Below are 24,496 nucleotides of genomic sequence, written 5' to 3'. Positions count from 1 at the left end.
AACGAAAAATTGTGGTAGAAAAGGGCACAGCAAATTATCTGGGCAAAAACATACGTACGTTGCCTTTCAGCCTATAAAAGCCGTTCGCCATCTCCTTTTCAGTCCCCAGCCCTTCCGTCCTATATTTACTTGTGCTGATACCATTTTCAAGTTATCGATAGGCGTCAGGCGCAGCTAACGCGTTCGCCAGCCCTCCTGGCCAACGTGAAAGGGACCGCAGTGGGCTTTGACGCTCCTTGGGTTGTGGGTCTACGTGGGCAGCCGGAATGCGTTCTAGGGCGATCTAGGGGCGATGATTGATATGACCGTCTCGGGTGATGGTGGATCATCGGTTTTATTTATGCACTACCAACGCTTGATTAGCACGCAAGCTGCCGAGTAAGGGACGGCAGCAGACAACGGTTTCGGAAAAATGGTATAAAAAACAGTTAAGTATCATTTACGGCACAAATTGGACGCTATGCTTGCAAGTGTGACTGTTGTCAGCAAGCAGATGATAAAAAACATTGCATGTATATTTTTGCCGGCAACACAGATCCGCCGTCGTACATCAGGTCGATGGTCCGACGTCGGGCTTATCTCTGGGCAAGGCAAAATTTGCGACCGGTTGATCTTACAATGACCCATGTGATGGTCCATAGCACCTTAAGACCATGACGACACATTTTACTCACCTCCAGGCTCCCTCAGCCTTTCAGATCTGTGTGTCAGATTGGAAGTCTGCACAGGAAAATGAGGCGGCGCAACGAATGAAACCGCCTTCGCACTCCCGATCGCCTTTCATTGGCCCCCTTAACCGGTTTGGAGCTCCTAGTCATGTTATGGGAACATTCATGTTCGGGACACCACGGCTCTCAGAGGCCATCTGAGCCGACAGTTTCGCAGATGTTTTGATGGCTGTAGCCCTTTCCTACGCGATAAAAAAGGCAGCCTCATTTTGTATATCACGCAGCCGCTAAAAACGTTCGTTCCTCCACTCTGTTCAAGCCGAGGATATCTATTACTTGTGCACGCAGTCTCGCCCTTTTGCGCGCAGGTTTGTATGTGTTTAAAAAAGTCTCAGACCCGGTAATGATCGCAGATGCATTGCATACCATCAAAAAAGAGCTTGCAAGGATTCGCACACATTTATAGTGCAAAATATGGTAATTTGGTATCAACTTTATATATTCTAGGGTTACAAGAGCAAAATTACCCATACGCGCTGGCTCTCAAAGACCGCACGGCTTGGCACGGCCGCCATTTGTAATCTGCATGTGTGTTGTGTTTTGTGTGTGGCGAGAATGTGCCGGTGGCGTGAATGCCGCTGGAGATTTCGACCGGAGACAGTGACGGCTAGTGCATGCAGAGCTTGGTAATAGTATGAGTCATTGACAGCGGACAATTAGTTGTTGGGAACTGTCGTTCGTTCATGGAGCACTTGTGAACCCCTCGCCGAAGGGGAATACTCGGCTTGCAGACATTGGGCGCATCGCGAGCAAGCACGTAAAAGTGACCGTATCGGGGAAAAATTCTGGTGGTAAAGATAAAACGGTCACGAATCACAGGAAAGTGAAAGGTGCACTGGCGGCTGTCCCTGTCGCTCCCTCTGAGAACAACATGAACCACATAGTGGAGCCAGAAAGTAAAGAACCAGATCAAGACAGCATTTATAACAGTGTTGAAGACATGGAAACTCAGGAAGGTGAGATGTTCTCACTGAGACTGTTCTCAGATGATGGCATTCAGGTGTGAATAAATAAGCACTTGCTGACAGAATGCATACCAGAAATTTTGGAGGGGCGGGGTATTGGTATGATGGGGTGGTACAAGTCGTTTGTTGTTTTTTTGTTGTTTTCTTCCAAGGCATGGGAACCTGAATCAATGATGCCAACTGGGGTAGTTATTTCCATTTCTGGAATAAGGTTCTGGAAGTAGGTGCACAAATTTCTAGGAAGCAATGGATAAGATGTAGTGCAGCAGGCTATTGGAGGCCTTATAAATAATTCTGAATATGGAAATACACTTTGTGATGCTCTGGCAATGGCAGTGACAGTCACATGGTATGAGCTTTTGCACAGTGACATGATTACATGTATGCTCTTGTTTTTCATGTGTTATGTTTCTTTCAAATAATAACAATGATGGTAAAGTTTACAACTAATGCATTAATAACATTTTAAAAGTCATGACTTTCTATATGTGCTATGTATGCATCCATAGATTGTTGACAGTTCAGCCAGCATAGATACTAGATTTCCCAGCTAATCTGCAAGAATAGGTGAAGTCAGTAGGTGTTACAATGTTAGCTGTAGGTTGATTTCAGATTTCCAAGCTGTTAGTGGGGGCAGTGTCATTAGCTGTGGTATGTTACCTGTCATGTGTGTACACTTTGCAATTACTTGCTGTTTAAGGAGTTCTTGTATCTATATTGAAAATGCATGACCAAAACTAGAGAATCTGTGGATTAAATTGATAATCTTTTTCTTATGAAACCTTATCTTAAAAATTGCTAAAAATGTTGGCAGTCCTTTAAATACAAAGGCATGTAGTACTTATGATGTGTGCAGGACATGGTAGAGATATTGACCATTGAAATAAGATAACTTTTCCATGGCTTGGAAGGGCCATTTTTGCTGTTTAAAAGGTGATGCAGATAGAACATAATATAATTTTTGCTTAAACTCATTGTCACATTCTTGTGAACCTGGTTGGATTTACTCATTAATGACATTTTATCATCTCACAGAGACATGTTTTGGCCAGATCAAAGTGGCAATTGTGCACTAGGTATTTTCATAATGATCTTACTTTTTCATATTAATTGAAAGTTATTTGCCACCTTAACCTGCAGGTGGTCTACTTGTTGAATTCTGATGTGAATCAGCCATACAAGGTTTGGTTGATTGTCTCACATTGTCAAGTAAAATGTCTGAGTGTCTAGTAAAATGTCTGAGTGCTAGGAGAGAGAAGAGCTCCAGCAAATTGTTAGTGCTTATTGCTTATAGCAGGTTGCCATACCATTCTGGTCAATGAAGAGGCTGACTTGTGCTTAGAGCCCCCTTCCAAATTCTTTGATCCTGGTTGCATGGAACACTTGGGGATTCAGGGTCTGCCCTTGGGGTCCAAGCATATGTCTGCCAGAAGCAAACAATTTTGATGAATGGAATTGTTAGAGAACATTTCTCATCCTGGTTATCTCATGGCACAACTGTGCATATTTTATTATTTTTCCAGCAGTCAAATTATGATAGCCTGGTCATTGCTAAAATTGGATGTTAATGTGAGGGAACCAAGGTGCTCTCCATGCAGGACTTTTAGTATACTTTGTCTTATTTGTAACCAAGCTCAAAACCACATTTTCATTTTCTGCTGACATGTAACCCAACCCAACAGGTACATTTGATGGTCCACTTTATTTTCCCAGCCTTTTCTTCAGTAGCAAGGAGTGAGAGAGAATGTTGTGTGAATTTGGGCATTTTTGGTGTGTAATGGTACTCAGCATTGTTGCTCATTTTTCAACATTTTTACATTGCTTGCCATCACAACATTCATTTGACTTTTGCTGTCTGTGGGTAAAACACAGGATAGTGGAACTTGCAAACTGCATAATTGTGGTGTAGCACAGTTGTAATGGGCTCCCAGTCTTGAAAGCTGTTGAAAGCTGGTCTTGAAAGCCAAGGTAATTAATTGCTTTTGCTGTCTTCTGTGGCCACTTTTTTGCTTGATAAGCCCCTGTTAAATATATATGTCTGGGCTCTTCCTGCCATCTTTGACTGTAGACTTTCCACTCCAAAATGCACTATTAAAAATGACACTAGTGTGCTCCTGCATTCCCTTATTTGGTTTTGATCAGAAAATGTCATCAAATTTGATCTTCTTAAAAGCCTTAAATGGTTGAAGTCATGTTTGAGGTCAGCAAGTACATTCTTTAGCATATCAGCAAAATGGTCAATGCCAAAATGACTTTTCTAGCATGCATCTAGCCCACCCAAGATTCACATGACATGACAGATGTCTTAGGCAAAGAGGAGCTTACTTCAAAATCAGAGAATCATTGTCAGACAGCTGTGGCACACTGCTCCTAGATACAGGGTTATTCTGGTATGTTTTTTGGTGGAATGTCAACTAGGGTGCCTGGATTGTTAATGAAGGATAACATTCCATAGCATTCCAGTTGGGCTGCTATGCATACCTAACCACTCCATAAATGAACAAGCCACATGTGCTGCAGCCATGTTTCACAGCTGTGTGGCTTGATTCCCTGATGTGCCTGCCCTTCCTGCCAGGGTGAGAGGCAGGTGATGCTATACAGCCTCAGCAGCTGAGTGTGTTGTGGAGCTCCAATGGCACACACACACATGCTGGCAGCTGTGGAACTCATTCCTTTGGAATGTCAAACACACACTTGTCACCTTTTAAGTGTGAAGTGTGTCAAATGGGTCATTCCACACCAGATCAGCCAGTTGATGCCTCCCATGCTGAGATTCAGGCAAAATGTTGTGAGTAAGGATCTCCCTAGCTCAGAAAATGATTTGAGAAAATGTGGGTGATGGAAGCTATGCTTTTTGAGTTGAGTACATTTTCTCATTTTTCATGCATTGAAAAGGCAATGTTTACCCAACCATATTTGGGAAAGCATTACTACATTGGTTGTTTGTGCCTATTTGCATGCTCAAATTAGTGGGGAGGCTGGCCCCACAGATGGCTACATTTCACACACCAATGGGCCAAAAGTACGACATACATATATCTGCCATGTGCGTTGTATGATCGCGCATTCGAAGCGCCGGAAAGCCCAACTCGGTGAACTTTGGAAAATCTAGTTTTAATAAACATGGACATTTGCATTTTAAAACAAGCACAAGTTATGGATTCCCATGCCTTTTACCTTGTATTGCACGAAAAACGAAGCGGACATTTTCGTGCCAATCATCCATCGAGCACCGAATCGGCGCTCCTGCGTGCAGCGGCAGACGGCCGCTCCCCCAACCCTTCCGCCCTATCACTGGCCGTCTGAAATGGTCTGGGACGGCGCGCGTAGTGAAGGGAGGGCAGTCATGGGTTCGCACGCATCACCGCCGACTTGAGGCAGGATTTGCCGGTAAGAACAGGCGGAGATAGCCCATTGGGTTGTGTGAGGAGGTCGTCAGATGCACTGCTTATGTAATTTGTACTTAGTCTCTTTAGTCTCGTCTAGTAGTCTCGTCGAGATCCCAGATGGTCGGGTACCAAAAGTGACCCTTCGTTGGTGGAGTTGGCATGCAATGATCCAAATATGGGACGTGAGTTCCGAGACATTATAAAAAACATCGAGTTTTATCGATAGAAAATTGCATCAATTGTATTGAAGGCGCGTACTTACCCATTTGTTTTGCCGTCTGGCTGTGTTTTATGCATGACATTGATGGGAAGGGCGTGGTTTTTCCTTAAAGAAACCGAACAAAATTTCCTTCATCTGTTGTGTGCCTTCAAAACAATGACAACCTTACGTGAAGTTATGCTGTTCTGGTGCTCCAATGGAGGGCGGGGGGGGGGGGGGTGGATTGTGTTTTCACATGGTGAGTTTTCCAGCTTCTCCAAGCTTTGAGTGGCTGGGGAGAGCAGAGGTGGTAACGTTTTAATAAATATATTTGCGGACGGGACGTCTTCCTGTTCCCTGCCATAGCATTTCAGACTCATGTATATTGATTTTTTATTTGACTGGTCAAATTTATGGTGATAATTCAGTCTCCTGCATACTTAGATTAAAGCCTTGGGGCGCCAAGATACCGTTTGGTACAGGTGGTAATTTTGGGTAATAGTATGCATTTGTGCTGATTGCCAGTTTGCATTCAGAAAATGTTGAACTGGTAAGTTTTGGGAGCTGGTGGTGGTGTAGTGGTTACAGCGCTCGGCTCTGGACCTGACGATCCTGGGTTCCGGCCCCCGCCACGCCACCACCACATCCCACATGATTTGAATAAACGCATCCGTATCGAAATGGCCCTGGCAGTCGGCGAAACGGAAAGCCCCCATCATTATTACTGATTGAATAGTAACTTTTCTGTGATCCAGATGTGGAGGCATGTGAGTAGTGCGATCAGTACGTCATCCCACCTCACTACATCCAGGATCAGACGCCGCTGTTCACAAGAGGGGCGAGAGTAAATGAAAACAGCGTCCGTGACATAACGTGCTGGCAGTAGGGTTGTTGATGCTTTATACAGATGACATGACGTATGTCACAGATGGTGAACCCTGTCTCCTCTGCAGGACTAAAGGATCATGAACAGCATGCAAGAAGCAGTTGTGCACTTCAGACAACTCCAGTTTAGACAGTTGTGCACTTCAGCCACGGCTTGTGATTCTTGAAATGCGAGAGTCATAACATCCCGTTCTGTACGGTACACGACGGGTGAGAGTGACGTGGAAGGCTGTGCAAACATAGTCAATTCAAAGTCATTTCGCCCCAGTGGATGCGCACGTAATGGCCGCTTCATCGAGCATCAGCGGCCTCCGCTGCTGCCACCCGGCGCCGACCGTCGTAACTGACGTTTCGCCGCCCGGCCGCCAGCGGACTCGACAGAGGCGCTGGACGAGACGGAGCGGGCGGCCGTGGAGCCGGCGCCGGACGGCGGCGCGCGGCCGGAGCAGCTGAACGGCGACACGGACGTCTGCCTGGTCACCACCACCCAGGACGCTGAGATGGAGGAGGGTGCGTACCACCGCCCCCCCCCCCCCCCCCGCCCCCTCATCTCCACCGGCACCTGTGTCTGGGTCACTGCTGGCCAGTGGGGGCGAACTAAAACATTTGGGCTCGGTGGGAGCGGGACACAGAGCTGGAGCAACTGTAAGCGAAGTGACCGTAGGTGTGCTGAATGGGACGAAGTGTGAGCTAATTGTAGTAGAACTAGTAACATCCTAAATGTAAGGTAAGCGACCACAGCTGTTGTCAGCGCGCCCCAAAACAGCGGTACCCGTGTGATGTGAGCCCCGCCGCCGGCTAGCCGCCGGCAACGGTGGTCCTTCCCGCTCGCGGAGGTGGCCGCACGCACGCACACCGTCGCTCACCCGTGTATCGGAGTTATCGAACGGCGCCCGTCGATTGGCCGCCGAGGGGCTCGATTTCGGTCGGCGGCGGCTGGTCGCGAGCCGGCGGTCCTGGTGGACCGGGGCGCGCGCTGAATCGGACTGATGCCTTCTGCGCAGTTGAGTCTGTCGTCGGGGTTGAGGGACTCGCGCATATCCCGTGGCTGTGGTTTGTGTGTAGGATGCGTGTGGAGCGTGTAAACACCTGAGCTATGGTTTGCTGGTTCGTGTAGACGCCCCGAATAAGGCGTTAGTGGTGCGGTAACTTCGCGAACACGGAGATACCCCGGATCACGTGCGTTGGCCGCCTGACATGACCTGACCTGACCTGACCTGACCTGACCTGACCTGATGTGATCTGCCCCGCCCCACCGGCAGACGAGGCACGCTCGGAGGCGACGTTCTCGTTCTCGGTGCCCAACTTCAGCAAGCTGAAGGAGTCGGTGTTCTCGCCGCCGTGCTTCGTGCGCAACCTGCCGTGGAAGATCATGGTGATGCCGCGCACCAATCCCGGCCAGGACCGCAAGCCGCAGCGCAGCCTCGGCTTCTTCCTACAGGTGCGTCGCCACCGCTGGCACGGGAGGGGGAGGGCGGAGCGTGGCGGAGCGTACAGTGCGGCGGCCGCAGCGTCGTGTCGGCGTTTGTGTTGTGTTGTGTTGTGGGGTTCCGGTGCGGCGTTGTGCTGGTGCGGACGTGCCCATGTTGGGATGGTGGGCTGCTTCTGATGCGCCTTTAGACTAGAAGCTGCTGTTGTACGCGTGGATCGCGTTCTTTTGGACTTGGTTTCTGTCTTGATGTGGGGAAGACTGGGTGTGTCCTGGGACCATGTTCTGGTTCTGATGCATCTGGGGTCACGCAATGACAATTCCACTGCGGGCGTCTTCACGATGTTTTCATTCAGACGTCGCTTCGTCGCTCAGCCAGCGCCACCTCTGCTGCACGTGCGTGCGCGCGCGCACGACGCCCCTCGTCTAACGCTGCGCCCCCGCGTGCCGGGCAGTGCAATGCCGACTCGGAGTCGGCCTCCTGGAGCTGCCACGCGAGCGCCGAGCTGCGGCTTCTTTCTGTGAAAGAGGGCGTGGACGACTTCAATAGAAGTGAGTGGAGTGGCCGGGCCGCCGCCGACCGCCGGCGCCGGCCAGCCCGACGCGCCCGCCTCGCGCGCTCTGTAGTGACGCGGTCGGCCGGGTGGCGACGTGACGCCGGCACCGGCACGGCCGCGGGACGGGGTGCTGGGTGTCAACACGTGGCGGCCGGTGGCCTCGATTGCTGCCTTTGGGGTGGGGGTGGGGGGGGGGGGGGTAGGTAAGGGATGGGTAGTAGTGGGTCGTGGGACGAGTTGGAGATGACGCCGGCGGGTAGAGGCCACGCCATGTTGATCGGAGTCCAGGGTCGGCCGGCGTGCGCGCCTGGTCAGTGGCGGCGTGTATCGGCGAATGGTCGCGGATGGGGCAACACCGCGCCTGTCACCACACAATCGCAAAGGCGGCGCGCGCTACCACGGCGGCGTCGGGTGGCTCGGTCGTCCGCCCGACGCCGGCGGAAGCGTGGCTGGCGCGGCCGACCGCCCGAACACGGCACCGGGTCGCGCCGCGCCCCAGCCGCGACAGCCTGAAGCCGCCACTGACCCCCTGACCGGACACTCCCGGACGGCGGCGCGAGCGCCGAGGCCGGCGCCTGACCGCCGGTCGCCCGTTGCAGAGATTACCCACCTGTTCTACAGCAAGGAGAACGACTGGGGCTTCAGCCACTTCATGACCTGGAACGAGGTGCTGGACGAGGAGAGGGGCTACATCAAGAACGACACCATCACACTGCAGGTGCGTGCCGGCCGCGTGTGGAGCGCGAGGCGCCGGGAGGACGTGCGGTCCGCGGGTGACAAGCGGAGCGTACTCTGTCGTATGGGGGCGGTGGCGGCGCCGGCTGCGTCGCGACATGTGCTGGCTGGGATGTCGAACGTGGCGTGCCGAAGCTGAGGTGACGCTGCTGGATTCTGACCTCAAATCTGCAGCGTGTTTTGTCAGTTGCTGAAGGCCTGCTGGGATGACGTTGAACGGTCGTGGCCGGTTGTGTGACTTAAGAAATCTGGTTGTTTTGATTTTTTGGCATGTGATATAACATAAAGAACCTGAAACTTAGAACTCATTCAATAAATGAGCTTAAACGTGGTCATGTTAAGTGTCTTAATCATCCACTGCTTCTCGCACCCTTCACGAAGCCGGTGCCGCCGCCCGACCTCACCCCGTTGACCTGCGCCGACCCCAGGTCAAGGTGAACGCTGACGCGCCGCACGGCGTCAGCTGGGACTCCAAGAAGCACACCGGCTACGTGGGTCTCAAGAACCAGGGCGCCACCTGCTACATGAACTCGCTGCTGCAGACGCTCTTCTTCACAAACACCATACGCAAGGTGAGATTGCGGCGCCACCGGAGCGCGCGCCCGGCGGACGAAAGTCGTGCGGGGAGTCAACGGACCGTACCGTGCGCCATGGAAGTTGTGCGCGTCGACCAAAGTGGCATGGCCCGGTGGTGTAACGTTTTTATGTGCTTTTATATTTGCGTTGTAGTGTGTTCCTCGCAACCTACTACGACCTACAACCCCACAACCCTACCTACAACCCTGTGGTTGGTTGCCTACGACCTACAACTTAAGTAAGTGGGTTCGTGGGTGGGGTGGGTGCGTTTGATCTCACGCGAAAATACGTCAGTGTTTACGGTTGAGGTAGGCCGTATGTCTGGAGGTCCGAGTCAAGTAATCGAGTCCAGGTGTAACACAGCGTAGTCGCGCAGGTGTACGATGATTGACAGTGTGTGTGTGTGTGCGCGTGTGTAGGAGGGAGGGGGGAGAACACGAGGTCGCGGGGAATTGTCGACCTTCGGCACTCGTACCAGTCATGGAAGGCAAGTGGAACCACCTCAAACCCTTCCGTCCCGTCCGTTGTCACATCCGCCAGTCGAGTTCGGCCTTTCAGCCGGCGCGGGACGCGTTCTGCTGACCCCCCGCCGGTGTTGCTCGGTGCTAAATCTCCGAGCTCGGAGCGGCGGACACCTGTAGGCGGGCCTGTCTGTCTGTCTGTCTGTGTCTGTGGGCGCGTAACGACAGCCGTCCGTCCACCCCTATTTCCATGTGTCAGCTGAACATCTGCTTACGCGTGCGCGGGCTCTCTATTCAGGAGCGCTGTTGATTCCGATGTTGACGAGAGACGGCGCGCGCTCCTGTGCCCGGAGTTGAAGACCCGGTCGTTAATGGTCTGCGCTTGCAGGCGGTGTACAAGATGCCGACGGAGAACGACGACTCGTCCAAGTCGGTGGCGCTGGCGCTGCAGCGCGTCTTCTACGAGCTGCAGTTCTCGGACAAGCCGGTCGGCACCAAGAAGCTGACCAAGTCGTTCGGCTGGGAGACCATGGACTCGTTCATGCAGCACGACGTGCAGGAGTTCCTCAGAGTGGTCAGTGCGCCGAGTGGGGAGCGCGCCTGCCCGGGAGTGGCGGCAGGCGTGGACGAGAGAGGTGCTGCGAGCAGTGGCTGCGCGGCGGGCTGCACTTGGCGCCGCGGTCGGTGGTGTACGCTGGATTTGCCGAGCGCGGCCTGTGGCCCGAGCGGGAGTTCTTCGGGCCAATAAGCACTCCGGGGCGGAGACTGCGGAGTGGCGAGCACCCGGGCAAGCATGAGTTCTCTAGAGCTCTGAGCGCCCGATGTTCTGAGTGGCCTCCACGGGGAACGTTCTGATCAGCGGCTGGCTTGTCTGGATGAAGTTGGGCGGCTTTGAGGGACTTTGAGGGACTCTTTGAGGGACTTTGAGGGACTCGCGTCAGGTACCTACTACCCGGCGTAGTTCGTACCATAGTGGTGGGCATTTAGTTGTGGAAGCTTGAGCAGGCACCAGTCTCCAACGCTTGATGTCAGTATAATTCACGCTTACCAATCTTGCGCTGCGCACAGCGATCACACCGTGTCGCAAAATGTCCTGTATGTTGTCATGCTTCTGCATGATGTTTGCATCAAATTATGCTCATTATCTTCACCACCCGTAATATTTCCGCTAAAATCATATCTGGAAGATACGGCCAGGCCCGTATCCCCGTCGCGAGTCTTGGTCGGAGCCTTGGGGCCCCTCCGATGTGCGGCAGTTCGCGCATGTAAGAAGTGAATCATTATTACTGGGCAATGTGCCGCATTGCAGTCATAACCTGTCACGCGTACCCGGTAGCACCGGCGCTGCACAACCAGCTATGGAGCTGAGCTGACTTCATGCCGTGGCTTTGCGACGATATACTCCCGACGCTTTAAATGTGCCTTGCTCTTCCAACGTCATTGTGGGAGCGTGCGTGGTTAAAGCCGAAGGAGGACGGAAATCGGACTACACTGCTTTACTTGTCACGTCCAAGTCACACGCGTTATGATGACTATTGCGACGTAATTCACGTGATGTCTAGTCGCCTCACTTTGCGGTGCTGCTCCAGCTGTTGGACAAGCTGGAGACCAAGATGAAGGGCACGTGCGTGGAGGGCGTCATCCCCAAGCTGTTCGAGGGCAAGACCATCTCCTACTGCCGGTGTAAGCACGTCGACTACCAGTCCAGCCTCACCGAGACCTACTACGACATCCAGCTCAACATCAAGGACAAGAAGAACAGTGAGTGGCGGACGTGTCGCTTCGGCCTCGCGCCGCGCTCACGTGGGATCGGGCGCAGGCGAGCCGGCGCCTCGGCATCGTCCGCTGAACCACAGACAGCATTGTAGAGCATTTCAGCGTTTTGGAGCATTGCTTGGCTGAGGGACTTGACGGTCGTAGCCACTGGATGGCTCTGATTTTCGCTCGCCCAGCTACCCTACCCAGTTGATTCACTGTTAAATGATGACCTTCCTGTTCTCATTAGATGTGCGAGGCGCTTACAGGGCTCTAGATTTTCTTGTCACATCGCGTTGTACGTCTTAGTTCTTTGTTATTGCTATTTTATCGGCAGTTCGATAATCCCCAGCGCGTCGTGCCGGCGCCTCGTTCCGCTCCCCGCTTGGCCTCTGACCTCTGACCTCCGCCCTCGCGCGCCGCCAGTATACGAGTCGTTCAAGGACTACGTGGAGCCGCAGACACTGGACGGCGACAACAAGTACGCGGCCGGTGAGCACGGCCTGCAGGAGGCCGTCAAGGGCGTCATCTTCGAGACGCTGCCGCCCGTGCTGCACCTGCACCTGATGCGCTTCCAGTACGACCCCATCACCGACAGCAGCGTCAAGTTCAACGACCGGTGCGTGGCGTGGCGCGCCCCGGGTGGGCGGGACGGTCAGTGGAGGGGTGCGGGGTCTGTCTACGCTGGAGGAGGGCGCCGCGAGGGACGGGCGCCCGGTCAGCCGTCCGATGGATGGTTCCGGCTCGCATGCCTGCCTCCCGAGCCCGGCTGTCGCACCAGCGAGCGCGGGCCTCCTTTCTGGTTTGAGCGGGACTATGGCGCCAGATGATCTCGGTCGTCGGCGCGCCCCCAAGTCGTCATCACCACCAGGTCATCGATGACCAGTCACATTGCTGACGACTGGACGACTGCTCGCAGATGATGACCAGTCGTCGTCATAGCAATGCCGGTGCTCATCGCGAAAGCGAAGGTTAAGTTAAGTTAGGCTGCGCGGATGCTGACCGTGCAGCGTCGGCAGCCGCGGCGATGGGGCAGGAGTTTGACTCGGTCTCTGTTTGGCGATCGGTTCCGCGGGCGATGCGTGGGGCACGCGCCCGGTGACCGCCGCGACCGACGGCCGACGCTGTCTGAGCTGCCCGCTGGTGCGGCCCGCCCGTTTGATCGCAAAGATCAGAGACCGGGTCGTGCCGGCGCCCGCCCGGCTGACATCCGGTCAATTATGAAATGACGTCGCCGTCGCTCCGCTTGGTCCGCGTGGGCTGTGGTCTCAAGTTAATGCAAGGTCGCTTAATGGGCCACCTGTGAGGCGTGATGTTATCGGGGATGGTGACGCTCACCGCGAACTAGCACGCGCACCCGCGGACATGAACCGCCGACACTGGGTGAACGGAGCGCTGGCGCATGCGCACGCGCAGTTTCTCCAGAGCCGGTGCAAAGCCGCAGCGTCGGATCTTGGTTGCAAGTTGCAACGGTCGTCGCGCGTCGGATCATGACCTGGCCTGGATTATGAGGCCGGCAGGCGCGGCTTCCCAATGGTGTTGGGCTTCTTGATGGACGCGCCCCGACTGACGGCCGCCGATGCTGGCAGGTTCGAGTTCCCGGACGTGCTGCACCTGAACGCGTTCCTGCAGGCGCCGGACAGCACGCCGGCGGCCGACTACGTCCTCCACGCCGTGCTCGTGCACTCGGGCGACAACCACGGCGGCCACTACGTCGTCTTCATCAACCCCAGGGGCGACGGCAAGGTGGGCGCGGAGCGCTTCGCTCGAGCGCGAACCTCGCCCGGCGCCGCTCGTGACGTAGTCGGCTCATAATGCCCCATCAATACCGTGCTCCACACCTGCCGACGCTTCGTCACGGCAGAGCTGTCGCTGGTCCGGCGGTGCATTGTATCTTGTACGTCTGTTCTCTGGCGCGGGGACTGCGCCCGTGGCCTGTTGTTAATCGTCCGGAGGCTGCCTGTGCGGCCGACCGGCACTCCTGGCGCAGTCTCGGCGGAGCGCTGGGCTTCTCACTGACTGGCAGGCCGCCTCCGCCCCGGTAGTGGGCGGCTGTGTGAGGTCTGGTCCGGGTGTATACCAGCGCCTGCTGCCCACCGGGCGCCGCCGGCGCTCTGCGTCCCCGGGGCCCTGGACCGGACGGCGGCGGGGCAGGGGAACTCCCGACACTCCGCGGCCGACATTACGACAGGGCTCAAGTGACGTTCACTCGCGCGGGGAGACAGCCTCGGATCGGACCCCCCGCCCGCCAGCCGGACGGACGGCGCCTCGGTGCCCGTCCTCCGACCCCTCCGACGTTAACCCCCCGTCCGCCGCCGCCGCCAGTGGTGCAAGTTCGACGACGACGTGGTGTCGCGCTGCACGCGCCAGGAGGCGATCGATCACAACTTCGGCGGCCAGGACGAGGAGCTCAACCTGACCGTGCGACACTGCACCAACGCCTACATGCTGGTCTACATCCGCAAGTCGCTGCTGGCCGAGGTGCTGCAGGAAGTGACCGAGGACGACATACCGCTGGAGGTGGGTCGCGCGCGCGCAGCGGTGGCGCTCGGCCGCCGCCGGTGGCAGGGGTGCACGCGGCGGCGGTGACCGCCCGTTGACGCACCTGGAGTCACGGCGCTGGCTGGTCTGTGTCTGTGTGGCGCCGCTGCGGTGGGGCCACCCGACCGGGGATCAGCTGTCGCAGATTGCTGGCAGGGAGAGGGAGCGGCGCTCGCCGGGTGCGGGCGCGCTGTCTCGCCACGCCGGGAGATGTCTCGACTGTGATTTTCGCCGCCATCTGGATGCTCCCACGACAGAAAGTGCTATAACAAAGACTGCCGACAGGAATGCTTTGGCGTTGCTTTACTGCCAATGCTTATGCGTGACATTGGTGCTACGCGACTAAGGTTATGCTGCAAAAACTTATGCTCGTCAATGCTTTTACTGAAAACATTTCTGCGGTTAGTACTTATATTCGGCATTACTTAACTGCAAAAACTTATACGCGACATAAGTGCTACGCGACAAAACTTACGCCTAAAACAAATTATACTCGGTATTAATTCTGCTGCATTTCGCGAATTAGTGCTACAGCAAAGGCTTGTGGTCATGTCTGTGTGGTGAAAGTAATGACTAGTATATGTTTTTGGCAGCGTACGTTTTGTCGTGTAATGCTCGTGTTATGTGAGTTTTTGCAGTTGAAGCAATGTCGGGTATACGTGAAGCCTTCACGAGTCTTCTTTACATAAGTAATGACCAGTTTTAGTTTTGGAATCATTCATCGTGTCGTGTAGGACCCATGCTGTGTACAAGGCTGTGCAGTACAAGTAATGTGTGGTGGTAGAATGTGCATAAGCTTTCGGCATTGGGAGTCATGTCGCGTCCAACTGTACATTATGTCCCGCCTGACCGCTGGTGTCGCGCGCCTGCGTCGCCAGCTGACGGAGCGGCTTCAGGAGGAGAAGCGGCTGGAGGCCATCCGCAGGAAGGAGCGCAACGAGCAGCATCTCTACATGCCCGTCCAGGTGAGCACGCGCTCCGGCGCCGGCGCATGACGTCCGGCACCGGCGCTGACTGGGCTCGGGACGAGAAGGGCCGCTGCCTGGTCCGGCGGGATGGCGTGTGCTACAGTGTGGTAGGTCCCCCCCCCAAACGAAGTGTCGTCAAGCTGTCATAGCGATTCACACAGCAGTGGCTTTATGCACGGGTCATATCTGTGGGATAGCTGTTGAAGCTTGCCCGGGAGTTAAGAATTTCTAAATTTATTGAATGCGCACCGGCTACGCAGCCGTATTTCAAATCCGGCCCTCGGCTCGGTTTTACATGAGCAACCTCATGCACCGCTCGAAGAATAAAACTCAGCGGGCCCCGTGTTGTTGGTCTGATGTCCGCCAGACGCGGTTAGCATCTCGCGGCAAAAGAAGCATGATTGCTGCATGAGCGATCTGTCGTATAATCTTTCTTCAGTTGGATCTAGAAAGGCACTTAGGGAACTCAAAGACAGTGCGGTATTTCACGTTTCGTGCCTTTTCGCACGACCAACCCTGTGCTCATTGGGACGGCTGTCATTTGTTGTGAACTGTTGAGTCCGGCTTAAAGCATCTGACATCATCACCACCTTAAAGCATCTGTGTATTGTAGTTTGCTTTGTCCTTGAAACTTGGGTAGCGAAGACGGCCGTTCTGTGGGTGTGCTCGCCTCTGCCTCGGTCTGACCCGACCGCGCCGTCAGGTGGTGCTGGAGGACAGCTTCGAGGGTCACCACGGACCCGACCTGTTCGACCCGGAGAAGGTCAACTACCGCACGTTCCGCGTCAAGAAGTCGGCCACGCTGCAGGAGATGATGGAGCTCTTCTCCGAGAGCCTGGTGAGGCGACCGGCGCCGCCGCCGGCGCGCTTAGCGGCCGGTCCTGCGACTTGTACTCGAGACTGGCCGCTCGTGGACGGGGCCGGCGGTGGCCAGACCAGCCACATGGTAGAGATAAGCTGGATTATTTTGTCTAGCTGCCCCGTCACGTTCTGGTGGCCGTGCATGCACTTTTCCTCGTGAAGGCGTGAGTGGGGACGCCCCCGTCCTCCTCTTCTGCGGTGTCGTGTCCCGAGCGACAGCGGCCGGGCCTGACGTCGTACCTGCCGTTGTCGGCGCCGTCCCGCGGCGAACGCCTCGACCTCGGCAGCCGGCGACTCGCGCGGCCCGACCGAGCCGTGTGCTGTACGTCCCGCCGCACCCTGCCGTATGGCTGTCGTGTCGGCGTGAGCGGCGGTGGCTCCGAGAGTGGGCGGAGCTCCGTGTGCCGCGCCGCCGCCCGCTGGTCACGCGCTCCGCCCCGCCCCGCCCCCGCAGAAGATCCCGGTGGACCAGCTGCGGCCGTGGCCGATGACCATCCGCACCAACCAGACCAACCGGCCCACCGTCATCGACATGGAGGGAGACCTCCTCAAGAAGGTACGCCCGTGCTTGGCTGTCAGTCCGCTCTGCACCGGACGGTGCTGGTTAGGAGCGGCATGTGTAATGATGTGAAGCATTGCGCTGCCCCTGGTGGTGCATCGTTTCACGGGAGGGGCGCGGACTAGTTGATAGTTGTGCTCATCTTGAGGCGCGGAATGGCGATTTTGGTATCGGTTGCAAATGTTTGCTCGGATGAGAAGATTGGCATCGGCTTTATCCGCCGTCTTCGGTGGCCGCGGACAGCAGTGCTGCCTCGCGCTCCGTGCCGGCCCGTGCCGGGACACGCGTCGGCCCACCTCACCGCCGTGCGCCGGGCCGGGCAGGTGTCGGACCTGGCCGACTCCACGTCCGCCTGGACGCTGTTCCTGGAGACGCTGCCGGCCGACCGGCCGGCCGGCGCCACGCTGCCGCCCTTCGACAAGGAGAGCGACGTGCTGCTGTTCTTCAAGCTGTACGACCCGCGCACCAAGCAGATCCACTACTGCGGCCATCAGTACATCGCCATCACCAGCAAAGTCCGTGAGTGCTGACGTGGCGGCACGGGGGCGCGGGGTGACGAGATGACCGGCGGAGCTGGGGACGGACCGCCGGCACACCAGCACGGTCAGGCAGCCAGGGCCTCCTGGATAGTGGGGGGGGGGGGAGGAGGGGGGGGGGGGGACGTCGCCGGTACGGCCAGACAGCCAGGACCTCCTGGGTAGTGTGGGGTGACGTGGACGTGACCGCCGGCACACCAGCACGGCCAGGCAACCAGGGCCTCCTGGATAGTGGGATAGTGGGGGGGGGGGGGGGGGGGGGGGTGACGTGGACGTGACCGCCGGCACACCAGCACGGCCAGGCAACCAGGGCCTCCTGGATAGTGGGGGGTGACGTGGACGTGACCGCCGGCACGGCCAGGCAACCAGGGCCTCCTGGATAGTGGGGGGTGACGTGAGCCACTGGATGTGGGTTTGAAGATATTGAATGCTGCTGTTTTCTGGATGCTTGGTCTCTGGTCCTTATTGTAAGGCGTGCTGTCGTCGACTTGTTACTTTGGATTCAGTCAGTTGCTGTGGTATAAATGGCTTTTTACTTTGGGTTCAGTCGCTGTGGTATAAAACGATCAGACGGTTAGAAATGCTTTTTACGTGACTGTTTTGTCGTGGATTCGTTTTCTACTGGCCTCTAATAACGAACCGCGGATAATCGTAAGGCAAATACCGTGGGTGAAGTACGTCCATTCCTGGCAATGACCTCGGGCTACAGAAATAGCTGCGCCACTCGTCGCCTCCTGAATCCCCAGTTATCATTCGAGCGTGAGTCGGATGACGGGAGCAGCCCCAGCTGCGCGCGGCCGGTCACAGGTGTTCCCGGTCCCGAGGCGCAGTTGTCGGCCGGGTCGATTCCCGTCGCGGCAAATGACCGCCCGCCGCGCCACCTCTGCTGCGGCGCCGCCACTGACGCTTCCCGCATCGGCCGCCAGGGGAGCTGGTGCCGCTGCTGAACGAGCGCGCGGGCTTCCCGGCCGACACGGAGCTGCAGCTGTACGAGGAGCTCAAGCCCAACTACGTGGAGCGGCTGGAGGAGCTGGAGACGTCGCTGGACAAGGCGCTGGAGGAGCTGATGGACGGCGACATCATCCTCTTCCAGAAGGCCGAGCACGACCCGTGCGACGGCGAGCTGCCGACCGTCGAGGACTACTTCAAGTGAGAATCGCGCGGCGGCGGCCGGCACGCGCCGACGTCCGCGGTCGTCACGGTCGTTTGCGTGGCGCCGCGATCGGTGGGTGTTGTTGGTCGGTTGATTGGCGAGGGGCGCTGGCGGCGCAGACTTCCAGACCTCGTACAGCAGGTCTGGGTCTGAGTCTGGGTCTCAGGTCTGACGATGTGTTGTGGCTCTGACTTACGCGTTGAGGGTGTGTGTTGGACTCGAGCGCTGACGCAGTGGAGAGGAGCCGCCGGTCCGCACACCGTCATCACACTCGCGTCGCGTTAACGACGACTTCCTGGTGAATACTGGGGCTAGCTGATCTATGACAGCTATTAATCAGGTACAAGTCCAGTGGACAAGACTTGCTAAGGTTAGTCGATTCACGCCTACCTGCAGAAAGCGACTTGGTGACTTGACGACTTGACTTGACCTGATCTTCTGACTTGGTGCAGACCGCGTCCCTCCCCTGGCATAATGGCCGAGTGGTTAGCGCGTGGGACTACCACGTGGGGGCCCGGGTTCGAATCCCGATTGCGCCATGGCCCCTGTGTGCTAATTGGATCAATGCTGTCGCTGGTGCCCCACGAGAAGGGACGTGAGGACGTGCGTTACGTTCCCTTTCAACGAAAAAAGGTTTCTCCCATTGCAGTGTGATGCGCGCGCGCAGATTGGAGTAGAGCGCCCTCCTGCCGTCACGTGCGCGTTTGGCACGTGGACCCCCGCGTAACCACTGTGCCGGCCGCCCGGCAGGGACCTGTTCTACCGCGTGGAGGTGACGTTCTGCGACAAGACGGCGCCGTCCGACCCGGGCATGGTGATCGAGCTCTCGCAGCGCATGAACTACGACCAGATGGCGCGCGCCGTCGCCCTCCGGCTCGGCACTGACCCCTACATGCTGCAGTTCTTCAAGGCGCAAAAGTGCGTGGGCGGACCGGGCGTGGCGCGGCGCGGGTCTGCCGTGTCGTTTTGGGGGAGGTGGAGAGGGGGGAGGGGGTTGTCAGTGGGTTTTCGCGACGCTGCGTCGTGTGATTTTTGCGATGCTCTGCGGCGTACAGTCGCCTCCGTGTGTGAGTGTTCCACGCTGGCCGCCGCTCGATAACGCCAGTCTCCCCACCGGCTCAGCGCCACATGTCCGGCACTAAACCAGGCTTCAGTCTCTGAAGATGAGTGTCCGGGTCTTGACCGGCGTGATGGGACCGTGGAGGCCTGTCGGCCGAGCGGTGCTGTAGCCCGCCGTCGAGAGCGGACCATGACCTGGTGCTCTGCCCGCTCGCCAGCTACCGGGAGGGCCCCGGCAACGCGCTGCGCTGCACCTACGAGGGCACCCTGAAGGACCTGCTGGTGGGCTACAAGCCGCGCCAGCCCAAGCGCATCTACTACCAGCAGCTCTCGATCCGCATCAACGAGCTGGAGAACAAGCGACAGGTCAAGGTACGCGGCGGCGGCGGCAGTGGCGGAGCACGGGCGTGAGGGGTAGGGACGAGTCCAGGCAGGGCGGGCGGCGGGGCGTGGTACGGGGGGCGGAGTCGAGTGCCGCGAGGCAGTACGAGAGCGGCCGTGCGTCGGCGGCGGTGAGGTGATCACGCTAGCGTGGGGTCCAGGATGGAGTGACGCCTCGTTGTCGAAGCGTATGCGCTGTGTCTGCGGCGCGTGGACGGTGACTGTGCGGGGCGGGTGGTGTCGCCGATGTGGAGCGGGCGGAGGGCAGAGGTGAGGCGACCAAGGTTGCCGCGGTCTGCCCACGGACTGTGGCTGACACGACCGAGCGGTCCACGACTGTAGTAGACCTCTGATCGGAATATCCCTGACCCATGAGGTGTTGGAATTCCACACACCTTTGAAATGGACGTTATTCGGACATTGGAGGGACGTCTTTTCGCAGAAGGGCCTGGAGAAAGTGGTTCAGTCGTAATTCATGGGCTAGTGTAGCGATAGCGGGAGACGGTAGTTTGACTCCCAAAGGTACGACAACTGGCCGACTTTGCTGGCGTAGATGCTTTACAGCCAGAAGACAATGCTTGCATAGATAATCACCATCATCAACTATAACGTGACAGCACAACTGGTCCTCAGTGGTGGAGTGTGGGGAGGTAAACACCACACGCACAAACAAGCACACGTCGCTCGTTCAGTTTCCAGCCGCACTGCTTTTGCGACTCTGACCTCCTCCCCCCTTCGCCCTCGCGACAGTGCATCTGGGTTGGTCCGAAGCTGAAGGAGGAGAAGGAGCTGGTGCTGTACCCGAACAAGGACGGCACGGTGGGCGACCTGCTGGAGGAGGCGGCCAAGCAGGTGCAGCTGGCCGACGGCGGCTCGGGCCAGCTGCGCCTGCTCGAGGTGGTCGGCCACAAGATCCTCAGCGTCGTCAAGGAGCTTACTGCGCTCGACACGCTGCCGGTCGGCTCGGCCAAGGTGGGCTGGCGGGGCCGCGAGGCGGCGCGGCCGACGCCGGGACGGACGGCGATGAGGCAGTCTCGCCAGGGGTGCTGACGTGGGATGCTAACGTGGGAATTTGCTGGCGTCATATGACTAGGGCAGTTGGGGGCCTTAGGCCCGAATAGTCATCATCGTCGTCGTCATCGTCATCTTCATCGTCGTCATCGTCATCATCATCGTCGTCATCGTCATCATCATCGTTATGATCATTATCAGCATCAGCATCATAATCATCACTATCATCATCATCATCATCAATCGTGGGGGATGTGTCAAGATAGCCGTGCTGGGAGAGGCTTGTGGATTGGTCTCGTGTGTTGAACAGTGTTGGGAGGCTGGGAAGACGTTCTGACTGTTGTTCAAAAGGAATTGCTGTCGTCCATGTCGGTCATAGGCATGGAGTTATTTAATCGGGGGTAGTGGAATGAGAAGCCGAGTTCCGTGCCAGGTCGGAGGTCCCTCCCCGCCATGTGTACCGCGTGGACGCTGAGCTCTCTCGCCCACCCTCGGTCAGGTGTACCGCGTGGAGGAGACGCCGCGGGACGAGCTGAAGCTCGAGGATGACGAGCTGCTCGTGCCGTGCGCCCACTTCCAAAAGGAGATCTTCTCCACGTTCGGCGTGCCGTTCCTGCTCAAAATCAAAGACGTGAGTGCTGAGCGCGCCTGGCCGGCGCAGTGTCGTGCCGCCGAGGGTAGCCCGCCGTCGCCGCCGTGTCGGGCTGTGCCGGATAGCGCCCGAAGGGCGATGTCTGAACTGCTGGCATGCTGATACAGCTGACTGTTCGTCGAGCGGCTGCCGACCACTTGACGGATGAGGTGCCCTAATTGCTGACGTAATTTGCCTAGCTGGTTTAGACCCGCTCACCGTAAAAACCGATTGCAGCAAACGATGCTGGTGCGCGGTCCTTATTCCCCGGCGCCAGATGGGGCCGGCTACTGGCGCCCAGTAGCCGGGCACTGGACCGGCGCGTGCCGCCCCCGTCCGCCGCGCCGTGCCGTGTCGTGTAGCGCCCGCCACGCCGCGCCCGCGCCCGCGCCCGCGCCCGCGCCCGCGCCCGCGCCCCGCGCCCGCGCCCCGCGCCCGCGCCCGCGCCCGCGCCCGCGCCCGCGCCCGCGCCCGCGCGCCCAAGCTGCCCGCTGACGCCGCGCCGTCGCCGCCGGCCAGGGTGAGCCGTTCTCGGCGGTCAAGGAGCGGATACAGAAGCGGCTCGAGGCGCCCGAGAAGGAGTTCGAGAAGTTCCGGTTCGCGGTCGTCTCGCAGGGCACGCAGAAGTTTGTGCCCGACGACGCCGACTGGCACCTCAACATGCAGGACATACGACCGAAACTGAGCGCAGGTCAGCGGGCAGGGTGGTCAGGGCGGGCTGGTTCAGGGGCGGCGCCTCCGATTTTGAGTGTGTTTGGGTGTGGGGAGGGGAACAGGGTTTCCCAGGGGGCCTCCTCACAAGGCAGCGGTGCTCTCAAGGAGGCACCGGTGGTACGTGCCGCCTTGTCAAATCGCTGCGTGTATAAAATATTCATGTAAAAAGATGTCTACAATTGAAATGCCATGATGGGGCCTTCTGATGAATACAGGGATGGTCTTGAAACAGCAAAGGGAACCTCTGTCACAAACAGGACTTCTGTGCCAGGAATGGGTGTCCTGATCCAGAGCAGGATCCTTCCGATTCACAAAGGAGGCCTCCAAATCCGGAAGAGGGCCTTGTTATTGCAAAGCAGAGCCGGAACTGCGGTTATCTGATGCAAGAAAGGGACCTTCGGTTCAAGGAACGGGACTCTTGGAAGTTGAAAGGACAGCTGTCCCCTCCCCACTGCTGCCCCCCCCCCCCCCTACCGCCGCGCCTCTCCCTGCCTGGTTAACACGGCTGGTGTGTGCCAGGTCTTTGTGATCGTTTTGAGATGGTGATGCCACTCGCCAATGCTTGGTGTTGCGGCGCCACGTCCGCTGTTGCATTGCAGCGAACGGTGTTTTTGCTGCTCAGGTTTAGCAGTGTTTTTATGTGGCCCGAGGTCGGCACGGGAAGAGGGGCGGTCCTTGGAGCACTAACTCGTTCAGCCTTGCAAAGATCAGTGCAGTAATTGTGCAATCAAACCTACCAGGAGAGCTGGATGGTCACGTTGGTTTAATCTCGGATCTGTTCATGTGGGTTCGCAGGTGTCTGCGGTCATTCCACCTAGTGACTTTTGTAGATCATTATTCTTGTGGTGTTCATGGAGGGTTACGCGTGTTCGGAATTTCCACATTCCTTGTTAGGTTTGTGGGACCCGCCGGGCAGACAGTTAGCGCCTGTGTTCCTTGCCTGTTGCGTACGGTGTCGACCCGGCTCATGCGCGGCGTTCTGGCGCCGTGTGTGACCGTGAGCCGCACCCGCACCCGCCGCCGCCGCTGACGTGCAGCCGTGTCCAGCAGGCTCACCGACGCTGGCCGTCTCGTGGCTGGGCCTGGAGCACGTCAACAAGACGCCAAAGCGCTCCCGGTACAACTACCTGGAGAAGGCCATCAAGATCTACAACTGAGCGCCGGCGCCGCCGCTGCAGGCGTCTGTACAGTGTTGAGCATTGGGGAGCGCGCGCCTGTCGGCGCACCCTCCGTCGAAGCTGTGATTACCCCTAGATAGTTGTGCGCGTGCGTGTGCGTGGAGAGGAGCTGCCGCGCCCCGCGCGCGCGCGCCGGAGCGTGGGAGCGATCTGAGGCCGACCGACCCCACCGCGGGGCAGAGGGGGCGAGCGAGCGAGAGAGAGCGGGCTGAGAGCGAGCCGCGCCGGTTCTGCGCCGCCGGCGCCGAAATTTGACCCAGCCGGGCCCGGGATGGCGCACCGGCCGGCGGGGTGCCACCGCACTTTGTTTTTACCTCCTATTGCTGCTCGTCGCGTTCCTTACAAACAATGTGATCGTGTTTGCCGTCGATGATTTGCGCGCGCCGTCGGCGCGGCGGCTGCACGTCTGTTCGCAGCGCCGCCCGGCGGCCGGACGCCGAAATGAAAGTTATGCGCGGTGCCAAGAGCGGCGCCCGACCTCCCGTTCCGTTCTGAGTTGTGTTCATTCCAACAAATTCTGAGGCAGCCAAGTCTAAAAACACCAAGTGCTATGTTTTTAATAATAAATTATGACAAATTGATGTTGGTGTGTTGATCGATACCTGGTTTTTCGTTGCCGAGGCGATAAAGCTTCGCCATTGAAAACATGCGTTGTTCTCTGTTGGCTCCTGTGATAGTTTTGTTACCTCCTCATGCCACCTCCACCGTTACCTTCACATTCCTGTAGAGGTGTGTGAAACGTCAGCAATGTATGTGGCATCTCAATGACGTGGCCGGGATGATTTCGTCTAATACGCCGCGAACATCGATCACGGTTTATCAATCCTTGAACGTTGCACATTTCCTTAACGCCAATTAACGACGAAAAGAGATCTGGAGACACCTTTCCTCTTTTTCAGAACTATAGAAGCCTGTGGGAAGGGGCATTCGGGTAAAACAACGACCTTAATGGCCCAATGGCCAGTTTCATAAGGGTTTTAAGGACTAGGAGCGATGCCAGTACAATATGAGCGGTGCTGCTGCACGTACCGTGCCAATGCAGACGATCACGCGATACGCCATCTCTATCTATCGTTAGCAGACTCTCTTAAGCTGCTCATGTTTACCGATATTACGCCGAACCCTCGACTGCAGTCTCACGCTTGAATGGAATACAACAACTCAACGGCAAAATTTGCCGCATTTTAACAGACGTGCCCTCCGCGAGTGGGTTTTGAAATTATCA

The 24,496-nt window shown here is 57.2% G+C and overlaps 1 protein-coding gene across 2 annotated transcripts; it reads left to right on the top strand.

Moving 5' to 3' along the window:
* Positions 1–1,245: 1,245 nt before the first annotated feature.
* On the top strand, positions 1,246–23,853 carry LOC119113772 (ubiquitin carboxyl-terminal hydrolase 7). 2 transcript variants are annotated; one of them, XM_037238012.1, is made up of 22 exons: positions 1,246–1,684; positions 6,536–6,676; positions 7,429–7,607; positions 8,051–8,147; positions 8,752–8,870; positions 9,316–9,459; positions 10,313–10,498; positions 11,514–11,685; positions 12,106–12,298; positions 13,269–13,425; positions 14,005–14,199; positions 15,099–15,185; positions 15,892–16,026; positions 16,504–16,605; positions 16,932–17,127; positions 18,071–18,293; positions 19,048–19,215; positions 19,575–19,728; positions 20,488–20,709; positions 21,248–21,379; positions 21,899–22,070; positions 23,144–23,853. In XM_037238012.1, the coding sequence occupies exons 1-22, from the start codon at positions 1,600–1,602 to the stop codon at positions 23,248–23,250; spliced, it is 3,366 nt and encodes a 1,121-aa protein (XP_037093907.1). In that variant the 5' UTR covers positions 1,246–1,599; the 3' UTR covers positions 23,251–23,853. The 2 variants fall into 2 exon arrangements, with proteins under 2 accessions (XP_037093907.1, XP_037093906.1); XM_037238011.1 differs by having other exon boundaries at positions 23,141–23,853.
* The last annotated feature ends 643 nt before the right edge of the window (positions 23,854–24,496 follow it).

Source organism: Pollicipes pollicipes, unplaced genomic scaffold (assembly GCF_011947565.3).
Source record: "Pollicipes pollicipes isolate AB1234 unplaced genomic scaffold, Ppol_2.1 Scaffold_7262;HRSCAF=8765_pilon_pilon_pilon, whole genome shotgun sequence".
NCBI lineage: Eukaryota > Metazoa > Arthropoda > Thecostraca > Pollicipedomorpha > Pollicipedidae > Pollicipes > Pollicipes pollicipes.
The sequence above is the reverse complement of the archived record's forward strand: the minus strand, read 5'-3'. Positions and strand labels throughout refer to the sequence as shown.

What these genes read in the sequence shown, in the direction of transcription:
- LOC119113772 (XM_037238011.1), top strand. Translation starts at nt 1,600, where the DNA reads ATGAACCACATAGTGGAGCCAGAAAGTAAAGAACCAGATCAAGACAGC. An exon ending in ACCGTCGAGGACTACTTCAA is followed by an intron (nt 18,294 to 19,047) that starts GTGAGAATCGCG and finishes GCCGCCCGGCAG; the next exon opens with GGACCTGTTCTACCGCGTGG. An exon ending in CAGTTCTTCAAGGCGCAAAA is followed by an intron (nt 19,216 to 19,574) that starts GTGCGTGGGCGG and finishes CCCGCTCGCCAG; the next exon opens with CTACCGGGAGGGCCCCGGCA.